This window comes from Balaenoptera physalus (genome assembly GCF_965194825.1).
Source record: "Balaenoptera physalus genome assembly, chromosome: 12".
In the NCBI taxonomy this organism is placed as follows: domain Eukaryota; kingdom Metazoa; phylum Chordata; class Mammalia; order Artiodactyla; family Balaenopteridae; genus Balaenoptera; species Balaenoptera physalus.
Window position 1 is genome coordinate 81,718,237 of NC_138897.1, and position 11,747 is coordinate 81,729,983.

The 11,747-nt window shown below is 45.1% G+C and overlaps 1 protein-coding gene across 5 annotated transcripts in view; it reads left to right on the top strand.

Moving 5' to 3' along the window:
* The window catches only part of RPH3A (rabphilin 3A), a 101,509-nt gene that overhangs the window by 83,855 nt on the left and 5,907 nt on the right, over nucleotides 1–11,747 (top strand). For all 5 annotated transcript variants that reach the window (XM_082416487.1, XM_082416488.1, XM_082416484.1 and 2 more), the window contains 5 exons: nucleotides 3,102–3,228; nucleotides 5,297–5,353; nucleotides 6,069–6,223; nucleotides 9,459–9,540; nucleotides 11,070–11,166. In XM_082416487.1, coding sequence (XP_082272613.1) covers nucleotides 3,102–3,228; nucleotides 5,297–5,353; nucleotides 6,069–6,223; nucleotides 9,459–9,540; nucleotides 11,070–11,166 — 518 coding nt within the window. The remainder of the gene's footprint in view (nucleotides 1–3,101; nucleotides 3,229–5,296; nucleotides 5,354–6,068; nucleotides 6,224–9,458; nucleotides 9,541–11,069; nucleotides 11,167–11,747) is intronic.

Sequence of the window (11,747 nt, forward strand, 5' to 3'; positions counted from 1 at the left end):
AACTGCTTCAGCGTACTCCATAGCATGGGTTTATCACAGATTTTTTTAATGTTTTATTATTAAGTGTTATGAATATACAGAAAAATATAGAATATAATAAAAACAAATACCCATGAACCCAATACTCAGTCTTTCAAAAATCTTAATATTTGTTTTATTTGCTTCAGCTCTTTTTGTAAGGAATAAAGCACTACAGATGCAAATTGAAGCTCCTCTTGTATACTTCATCCCCCACCCCCTTCTCTTCTTTCCTCCCCAGGGCGAAACACTATCCTGAATTCTATGGGTATCATTTCCAAGCGTGTCCTATGCTTCAGCTACTTAATTATGTATCTATAAACAATATATGGTATCATTGGCATGTCTTAAAATTTTATGTAACTGTTCACCACTTTATCCAGTTCCCTGTGGATAGACATTTAGATAGCTTCTACCTTTTCTGTATTACAAACAAATTTGCAGTGAGCATTCTTCATGCTTCCTTGTGTTCATATGAGTATTTCCTTAGGACAGAAACCAAGGAGGAATATCTGCTGGATCACAGAATATGAGGTGTGGGTCTTTTTAATTTTGCAAGGCATACAAACTGGTTTGCAAATGGGCTGTTCCAAGTACATTCCTATCAGCTACAATATTATTTTAAGGAAACATAAACATTTTTATTGCAGTGTAATAACATCCATTTAGAAAAGTACACACAGAAAAAGTGTACAGATTGATGAATTTTCACCAAGTGAACACACTGGGTTAAGAGAACAGAACATTCCCAGACCACAGAAGCACTCCCCTTGTGCCCCCTTCCAGTGAGGACCTTTTCCCCCAGGGGATTCACTACCCTAACTGCTAACAGGAAAAATTAATTTAGTCTAGTTCTGTACTTTATACAAATGAAATCATACCACATAATTCCTGTATGTCTGTCTTCTTTCAGTTAATAGTATATTTGTGATACTCATCCAAGTTGTTGTGGGTACTTGTAGGTTGTTCTTTCTCATTGCTATTTAGTATTCCATTGTGTGAATATAACACAATGTTATTTATTCATTCTACCGTTAATTGGCATTTGGTTGGTTTTCTGTTTGGGGCTATTACAAATAGTGCTGCTGGGAACATTCTAGTAGCTATTTCTTGCATACATTTCTGTTGTATATACACCTGGGAGTGTAATGGCTGAGCCATGGTGTATGTATATGTTTAGCTTTAGTAGAAACTGCCAGTTTTCCATAGTGATTGCACCAATTTACACTCCTACCGGCAATGGGAGTTCTGGGAGTTCCAGTTGCTTCACATCCTCATCAACACTTTTCCATTTTGGCCACTCTGGCAGGTGTGTAATGGTGTCGCATTGTGGTTTTGCATTTCCCTGATGAGCAATTACAACATTATTTTCAACGCGTACTGTTACATTTTTAGGGTTACTTCATAATTTTCTTAAGAAGTTCCCCCATTATAGAATACTTATGTTATTTCTGCTTTTTCACAACTATAAACAAAACTGTGGTAAAGATCTTTGTAGTTACGTATTTTTTCACTTACGTCTTCAAGGTAAATTCCTAGAAGTGGCATTACTAGGTCAAAAATGGTGATTATCCGTGAGTCTTTGGAGACATTGTCCTGCAGAAAGGATGGTGGTGTTTACACCCCCACCGGCTAAATGGAGACAATTTCTCTCTCCAGTTGTGTACAGTGTGGGGCTCAGCAGGAGGGTGTTCTGACCCTTCAGAACTTTGAACCTTGTTCAACAAATGTTAATGGCCAAGAAGCAAGGTGCTGTTAGTTCCTATCTGTCCCCCATGGGGGGAAAAGTCCTTTCTTCCTCTTAGTATATGTCAGGATGAATTATCATTCTCGATTGGTCCTTTTGGCCTCCTGAGGGACCTTTCTCATGACCTTCCCTTTTTTGTGCCTCTGGTCTACTCAATGCTGTGCAAAGTAGATAGCAAAAGACAATATAGTGTTCTGGAAATCAGGAGCTTCAAATTCTGGTTCTGCCCCTTACTGGGGAAAAATTATTCAACCTTTCTGGGCCCCAGTCTCCTCTCCAAAGTGGGAAACTCAGAGGTCTGGGGGGAGAAAGAATTAAATGAGAAGAGTCAGCTAAGTTCCTAGCCTAACTTTGCAACAGATGATGCTGAAATGACCGTAAAGTAGATGTAAAGGGGGCTGAACTTCATTAATCATCAGGGAAATGTATTGGGTTGGCCAAAAAGTTCGTTTGGGTTTTTTCCACAACATCTTGTGGAATACTAATAAATTAATACTACAAGGAGATACTATGGCCCACTCAGAAAGGCTAAAATTAAAGACCGACAAAATCGAAGCTAGAATGAAGAGCAACCAGAACCTGTATAAACTGCTGGTGGGAGTGTAATTGGTGGAATCACTTTGGAAAACTGTTTAGAAGTTTCTACTGAGGTTAAACTTGTGTGTAGTCCATGGCTCAGCAATTCTGCTCCTACCTAACAGAAATATGTATCTGTGCATATAGAAAAGACATGAACATGAATGTTCCATTGCAGCTTTATTCACAACAGCTAGAAATGGCTCAAAACCAAATGTCCATAAGTAGCAAAATTATTACAACATATTTACACAATAGAATACTATACAACCAAAAAAGGGACAGATAACTATTGACATGGATGAATCTCACAGACATAATGTTGAACAAAAGAAACCAAATGTAAAATGGTCTATACATCTGATTTAAATGTAGGTCAAAAACAAGACGCTGAATCTTGCCAAGAGAACAAGATAGTGATTATCTTTGAGGGAAGTAGTGACTAGGAGGGATCATGAGGGTCTTCTGGGAGCTGGAGTGTTCTATATCTTGATCCATCTGAGTGGTAGTTGCATGGGTGTATGCAAATTCAAAAATCCTACAAGCTAGAAATTTAAGATTTGTGCATGTTATTGCTTCTTAAGTATACTGTGATCAAGAAGAAATTAAAAGTACCTGGCCTAGTGCTCAATAAATAGGAAGTTGTATTATTCCTGTGCACATTACACGTTCCTTGCCAGCATCAATCAGAGCTCTTGGTACATAGTAGGAGCTCAATATATGCTCTTCTTTCTTTCTCCATCCTTTATGTCAATCGCAGGATCTCTGTCTGTGATGAGGACAAATTCGGCCATAACGAGTTTATCGGTGAGACCAGATTCTCGCTCAAAAAATTGAAGCCCAACCAGAGGAAGAACTTCAATATCTGTCTGGAGCGGGTGATCCCAGTGAGTGCCTTTGTCCCAAGGGTTCAATGGGGAAGAAGAGTTGGAGGGGTGGATGCTGCCTTCTTCTGGGCCTGTAAAGGATGTGATAGATCTGTAGGGTGCCAGACAGGAGAGGGGCTGTGGCAGCTGTTGGAGGGAGGGTGAAGATTTCAGGTCAGAACATGGGGGGTTGCATCCTGGCCATGCCTTCTACCAACCCTGTGTTAGCATCACTTCTGAAGGTCAGAGTGGTTTGGCAGTGTGGCCTGCCTGGGTTCAAAGCCAGCTCTGCCATTTCCCTGCTCCCTGGCCTTCACCAAGGGTCTGAACTATTCTGGGCCTCAGTTTTTCTTGTCTCTAAAATGGGTGTTACAACAGCACCTGCCTCATAGGAGGCAGAACCTAGTACCTAATAAGCACTCATAAGTTAACTGTTGTTATTATAGTAAATAATACTTCCTTACCCACCTGTCGGTCAAGAAGTCATAAAGAATCATAGAGAGACACAGGAGGCAGGATACCATAGCGCTTAAGAGCATGGGCTCTGGAGCCAGACTGAGTTTGAGTCCCAGTTTCTGCCACTTATAGTATAACTTGAGTCAAATGACTTAACCTCTCTGTGCCTCAGTTTTCTTGTCTGTAAAATGGGGTAATATAGTACCAACCTCATAGGGTCTTTTAAGGATTAATGTAAAAGTACATGTAAAGCATTAAAACTGTTATTGTTAGATGTGATACTCACCTTTTGAGAAAGAACAAGAACCAAATTGAGGTTGTCCAATTGGGCTACACCTCAGAATCAACTAGAGATTTTAAAACCAGAGCTTTACAAAATAGATTCTGTGGGGGATCTCCCTGGATATTCTGACTTAGCAAGATAGAGTGAGACCTAGCAATCTGTATTTTTAGACATAACCCAACCTACCCTTTTTTACGTCTGAGCCACCTGGGGCCCAAAAAGAGGAGCGAGTTGCCAAGGTCATACCACAAGTCAGTGACTGTGTTCTCAGGCACCAGCCAGAGCGCAGCTTTCTTGCAATGACCATCGTGCCTGCTCCCCCTGGGCAGTGGGCCAGCACCCCATTGGGAAGCCATGGGGGGTGGGAGGGGGACGCCTGCAGCATCTTCCCGCCAGATGGCCAGCCTGCGGATGGACTAGCTGTGTGCTGCACCATATTTTATAGCACAGACAAAGGAGCAAGACACAAGAGGGAAAATTGCAAGGAAGAATTTACACGGAATGCCAGTCTCCGAATAAATCATTAGACGTGCCTAGGAATGAAGCCTTTCCTCTGGGTCTTTGCCTGGTAACCTGGTAACAGTTGGCTCTTCAGGCTTCGTCATCCTTCCGTCACTCAGTGAGTCCAGTTGGTCAGCACAGGGGCCAGGACCCCGTCTGAGTCTTCAGCTCCTGGGTCTGCCATCTCGCTGTGATGGATGCAGCCAGCCTCAGAGGCACAGAGGTGGCAGGACAGGCCCGCACTGGCCCCAAAACCCTGCTGATTATCTCCTTTGCTCTTAAACCTCCCACCACCAACTCCCCTCTTATGCCCCACTAAGGACAGGGACCTCATAAGCTCTGACCCCTCTCCTCTGGACATCAGTTTTCCTCATTTCTAAAGTGAAGAGGTTGGATTTAACCAGTGCTTTTCACATTGTGTTCCCCAGAGCCTTAGAATCCTGCAAAAGGGCCTTAGGAGACATGGGGGAAGAAGCACCTGGTGGCCCCTGTGCCACTTCAGCCAGAGCAGGCAAAATCTTATCTGTTTTGTGCATGGGCTACTTTGCCACTTATTGGTTGTGGCAAGTGGTTTAACCACTCTGACCCTCAGTGTCATCATCTGTAAAATGGGGATAGTAATACAACCTACATCAATAGGCTGTTGTGCATTAACATGGTCTCTCAAATGGTTAGCGTTATATACATTTTAGCTGAATGGGGGAAAGCTGGAGGGCCACAGAAGCTTGGAGAACCCATCCTTATGGCTCTGGATGTCAGTGGAGGGGAGAAGGGGTTTCTGGTCTTTCTTGTGTAGGGAGATGAGCCCCATTGACAATGTTATTTTTCCTTTCTGTCTCCTTCCTCAAGATGAAGCGTGCTGGAACCACCGGGTCAGCCCGAGGCATGGCCCTTTATGAGGAGGAGGTGAGCGCTGAGTGGGTATTGAAGCCACAGTCAGGGTCTGGCATCTCCCTTTTCTCTCCCTCCCTGGCCCCTTTCCCACTCTTTTACTCCAAACCACCTGCCTGTTGGTTCACCATGAGAGGTGCCCTTGCCCAGGGCATTAGAACATGAGACCAGGAGCATGCTTTTCACACCTGGAGCCCCCAAGGTGGGGGAAGCCCCATCCTCTCACACCTGAGAGACACCTTCGAATTCCTTGACCTTGTTGGCAGAAGCTCTGCTGGCAATTCTGCTGCACTAGAGCAATGCCACGCTCCCTCCATGGGAATGTAGGGCAGGTTCTTTGAGCTGTGTGTCTGGCAGAGGCTGGAGTTTGGCTTCACAACCATGCCCTCGGCCCCAAGGACTGTACTTTTGAGAAAACTGAATGGGTGGGGGGAGTCTGAGCTGAGTCACGTTGGAATCAGGGTCAAGCTCAGCCTATGATCAGAGTCAGGGTCAGTCCGTGTCTAAGTCAGAGTAAAGCCATTGGCCCCCATGTACCTAGGACTGGGCCCCTTGGCTTTCATCATTTGCTCCTCCCTGGAGTCTGGGGTGTCTGCTGTCTGTAGTGCTGATTGCACTAGCACTGGCCCAGCTCCTCCTACTTTCCACAGACTCTCTCTTTAATGATCACCATCCACGTTGCCCGGACCCCTTCCCTCCTAGGCCCACACACCCTCTTCTCCTCCTGCAGCAGGTGGAGCGTATTGGTGATGCAGAGGAACGCGGCAAGATCCTGGTGTCCCTCATGTACAGCACACAGCAGGGAGGCCTCATTGTGGGCATCATACGCTGCGTGCACCTGGCGGCCATGGACGCCAATGGCTACTCAGATCCATTCGTCAAGCTGTGAGTCAATGTCTGGGGACTATAAATGAGCCCCAGAGGGGGGTCCTAGATCCTTGCAAAGAGAGGACCAGAGAGCTTCCCCAAGATCATTGTACACTGAGGCCCAGAGAGGGCAAGGAACCTGCCCAAGGTCACATAGTGAGACGGATGCCCAGAACTGGTGAGTGTGAGTCTGGAGTCTCAGTCAGCCTGGTATGTCACCCACCCATATGAGAAGTTTTGTGGCTCTTCTCCTGTGGGAGAGGGGTGGTCGGCAAGGTTACAGTAATCCCATTTGTAGCCCCTGGGAATCAGCAACACATCCCTCCAGAGTCCAGAGCCCCACCACCAAAGAAGCAACCTGACTTTTTCTGGATTCAGTCTGGAAATGCTCAAAGAAAAGACCTTAGGCTTTGGGGTTATTCCAGTTATCTCAATCATGGGGAATAAGAGAGACTTTGTGTTCTGGGTCCTCTGAGAAGATGCCAAGAGGGGATTAAACAGAGGAGAAATGCCTGTGTGAGGGAAAGTAGGGGGAGAGTCGGGGGAAATGGGACAGCAGTTAGACGGCCATTCGAGTCTGACCCTAAGTGAGGGGACGAGGGAGGGAGGGATGGGTGGAAGCATCCCAGATGCAAGTTCAGCAAAGCCATCAGGAAGTCCTCAAGCCAAAATTGGCCATCACATGAGGCCCATGTCTCCTAGGAGTAGGCCTGCCATAGGTATCCCTGCCATGTTCGGTAGTCAGCTGGGAGTGTGGCTTGGCACAAACATGGCATGGATTTCCAAGCGTGGCAGCTGGGGCCTTGGTCATTTATGTTCCCTGTAGTTGGAGGTCCTCCAGGCACATTCTCCAAGCCGCCATTGAATCAGACATGGGATGCACCTCCCATCTCTGCCAGCTACCAGCTGTGTAACTATAAGCAAGTTATTTGATGTCTCTGAGCCTCGGATTCTTCATGGGTAAAGTGGAGAAAACAAGTCCACCTTTTTCCAAGAGTGCCCATAAGGCTCAAATGAGATATCATATAAAAGGAATAAAATTACGCCTGGTACAGAAACATTTAGCTACTCTGAATAGAATTCTGCCTTGCTTGTGGCAGTAAAATGTGTGTTTATGTGGTGGTTGAGAGCCTGAGCTCTGGATCCAGACTGCCCGGGTTTGAATCCCAGATCCAATAGTCTTCAATATTCTCCAGCTGTGTGACCTTGGGCTCATGCCTTAACATCTCTGGGCCTCAATGTCCTCATCTATGAAATGGGAAGAGTAATATTGGTCATTTGGTCCTGTCCTCCAAGAAGCAGACACCAAGACTAGATGAGATGCTAAGAGATTTGCTGGGGAAAGCGCCTGGGAAGGAAAATTGAGAGAGAGCTGGAGGAGGACCATAGAGACAACAGGCCTGGTGCACATCTGCTTCCTGAGGGGTAGTGGGGAGATGGTTGGGCAGGAAGAGTCTTAGACTGCAGTGCAGTTCTGTGTAAGTTTCAACCACTGTAGTGGGGAATCCTTGAGCGCAGTCGCCCATTAGAGGAGCCCCGCATCTCCCAGAAATGGGAGATTGCCTACTGCAGACTGCCTACTGCCTACTGTCGCTGCTGGCTCAGGTACTGGCTGAGAGCAGCCTGTGGGGAGCATGGCCACATGAAAACACAGTGGTGAATTCAGAGCCCAGCAGCTTGTCAGTCTCCCCCTGCAGTTGGAGATCTGAGAGATGCATTTTCATGGAGTTGGTGCTCAATAAATACCTGCCATTATGGTTATAAATAATTACTATCACTATCTTACTCATGGCAAAGAGTGTTTATTAATGATCTCTCCAACCTGGGAGACACTCCTTCCCCCATCCCCACTGCCTCTGACAATAGAAATCAATGCTTCCCTTAAGGTCATGGCTACAAATGAGGCCACAGTGAACTTTGCTCCAGATTTTCTTTGAAAGAGGATTTTAGTTAACAAAAGAACACACATGTCTGGAATGCGTTTGATTTCTAAGAGTAATTTGGTGTAATTTTCTAATTTTCCCATATGGTCCAATAGAGAACATTAGCTCCTGGGCTCCTGTCCTGTACTCCATTGAATCCCAGACACATGCAAATTGTTTTTCTTAAATAACTCTCCCCACCACCCCTTCTCCCATCTACCCAACCCTCCAGAAGAAGTAGAGTTGCAGTGGTCACCAGTGAATCGCTGCCCTGGTGGGCATTGTAAAAAAGAAAACAGGAGATTGTTAATCAATTTAAGATCCAATAAAGTTTTTTAAAGTCAGACTTGCCCTTTATTTTTGTTCAGCATCTGGTACCTTTCAAATCCCCTTTTGTATCTCTTCTTTCAGATTATCCTCAAAAGCAGTTCTGTGAGTGAGAAAGAAAAGTTTGCCTTCTTTACAGATTGGGACGCTGAGGCATACCAAAGTTACACTCATGTTGAGAGTTGCACAGCTAGTGACAGCTTGCATCAGAATCCAATTGTCCTAACTCTTAAGAGTTTTTAGCCCATTTTATTTATTCGCCCAGAAAATATTGATTGAGCACCTACTACGTGTCATGCATTGTGTCTACACTGGGGAAGAACCTTCTAGGCAGAAAAAATAGTCTGTGCAAAGGCCCTGGGATGGAAAGGAGAGTGAATGGGGTGTGGGGTGAAGCACGTGGCACAAGATCAGGCTGGACAGGAGCAGGGACCCAACCACGCAGAGCCTTAAGGCCACATTAAGGATACTGAACTTCACCCTGAGGTCAAAGGAGAGCCATGGAATAGTTTTGAACAGGAGACTGATTGTAATCAGATTTGCATCTTCTCCCTTTTGTGCATACACTCATCGTCTCCCCAGGACCTGGGGGCAGCTTAAGAGATAATCAGTAGTGAAGCCCCAGGCACCGTCATCCAGGTTCTCAATGATCCATTGGGAGAAAGTCCTAGCTAAGAGCACAGACTCCAGAGGCAACAGCTGGGTTGAGTCCCCAGCTGTGTGACCAGAGGCACATGTCTCAACTTCTCTGAATGCTCAGTTTCCTTATATGTAAATGGGTGGTTGTACCATCTAGGGTTTGTTGAGGGTTAAATATGCATAAGGTGCTTAGGTAATGCCTGGCACCAAGTAGATGCTGTGATGCACATTGGTCATTATTAATGTTGATTCACTTTCTGATCTGTTCATTATTCTCCTGACACTGGGAGGACCTTTGGGGTCATCAAGAGGCTGTTCTTATTCATTAAACTTCATCCATAATGGCCTCTCATGTCTCCTCTCAGCTGGCTGAAACCAGATATGGGAAAGAAAGCCAAACATAAGACTCAAATTAAGAAGAAAACCTTGAATCCTGAATTTAATGAGGTAAGGCTGCCCCATTTTCTGCCATACTCTGGGATAGTTCCTATATGTGAGGGAGGAACAAATTCCCTGCTAGAAAGTTGTAAAGCAAAAAAAAAAAAAAAAAAATATTTCTTACATAGATCAGCTTGAATTATCTAAAGAAGAAGGAATGAGTTCCTCATCATTGGAGGGAATCAAGCCTAAAACAAAAGCCTATAGATTTGGAATGTCATAGGGAAGACACTGTATTTGGAGAGAGAATGAATTAAATCATCTCCAATGTCTTTACCAACTCTAATAGTATATAATACTGATATTTGAGGAAATAAATAGGGGCAGTTGTCCCCTTTCACCCACCCAGTTGGCACTGCCCTCTCCCTCTCCCTCTCCCTCTGCCTCTCCCTCCCCCTCCCCCTCCCCCAGCCTCTCCCTCCCCTCCCCCTCCCCCTCCCTCCCCCTCCCCCTCCTCCTCCCCTCCCCCTCCTCCTCCCCTCCCCCTCCCTCCCCCTCCCCCTCTCCCTCTGCCTCTGCCTCTCCCTCTGCCTCTCCCTCTGCTTCTCCCTCTCCCTCTCGCTCTCCCTCAATCCTCAGGTCCGTCCAGTGCATCCAGTCCTGCTAAAACCACTGTCTAGATACCCATTGAATGTGCTTATTCCTCTGTATTCACACTGTGACTTGTCAGTCATCTCAATACTCAATTGTTGAGCACTAGGTTATGGTCCAGCCACACAGCTGTTAGATAAAGCCATAAAAGTGGTGATGCAGAAAAAAATTAAAAGTAAAAATAAAGTGGTGATGTAGAAAAAAAAAACTGCTAACATGCAAAGTTGGTTTTTACCATATGTTATAAAATGGAAAAAGGAAGCCACAGTACAGTATATTCATATTATAGTTCTATAATACAATATTCAAATATTTCATATGGTATAAAATTCAAATTAATATTCATATTAATTTTTCAAAACAGACACCAGTATGGTCACACATGGGGAATGTTGACAGTGGTCATTCTTGGGTAGATAGATAACAAGTTTCTGTTTTGGGTTTTTGTGGGGTTTTGTTTTTTTTTTTGCTTCCTTGTTTGTTTTAAAGATGAACATGAATGAATTTTATGATTAGGCAGAAGAGTTACTGACAAAATCAGATTATCTGAAAACATAAGCACCTAACCCTCAACTACCTTTAATCTGTGAACAATGGAGAGGGAGGAAAACTGCTTCAGAAGCTATCAGAATGGAAGGACTGAGTTCATGGCTATCTGGCTTTAAGGAAACTTGACCAGGACCAGCCCTCTTAGAAACACCCCACCAGTCTTCCCAACTTCAAGCAGAGTCATTGAAAAGAGAATTTTAGGGCCTGGGGGGCTTTGTTATACCAAATGTTGGTTGAGAGGGGATCATCAGGCCTGGGGTAAAGGCCCCTTTGATTCCAGATACCCAGCACAAGGTCCTCCCCTTGGTCCAGGAACCCCTAGGACTCAGCCTCTTAGCTCCCGATGCTGAAGGCTCAGAGAACCCTGTCACTCACATGTCTTCCTCTGCTGCATCTAGGAATTTTTCTATGACATCAAACATAGTGACCTGGCGAAGAAGTCACTGGACATCTCAGTCTGGGACTATGACATTGGCAAGTCCAATGATTACATCGGTGAGTGCTCCCAGCTCCCGGGGAAAACCCTATCCTCTATCCTCCCAGGAGAGGAGAGCCTTACCCAGGGATGCACAGGGTTGAGGGCACTGCTTTACTTTGGTAATTACATTGTCCAAACGCTAAGTTGGGACCCACGGTCCTCACTTGGGTCCAGTTTGGGTTACAAAGCTGGGAAGATTGGATCATGATTGGTTATTTGCTGAACAAATCACCTCCAGCAGAATAATTAAATTACAGAAGAGTGGAGTGTGTGGCCTCTGCAGAAAATAAGGTGCAAAGGAAGTCTCCTTAATCTATTTGCAAGTCCAGAATGAAGGTTCTACTGTTCCCAGTCCCCCTCCAAATAATGAGGAAGAACAGTCATTACAGGTGGAGCAGGGAGGGAATTCCAGACAATGGATACAGCATGAGCAAAGGTGTGCAGGCAGGATTGAGCAGGGTGATGAAACTGACTCTTTGGAAATAGATGATGAGTACCAGAAGTAGTGAGAGAGAATTTCAGTGAGTGCAGTGGTGACTTAAAGAAGGTCTTAAAAAATAGACAATGAAGTTGTGACTTGATGCCACAGTAGGGAGCC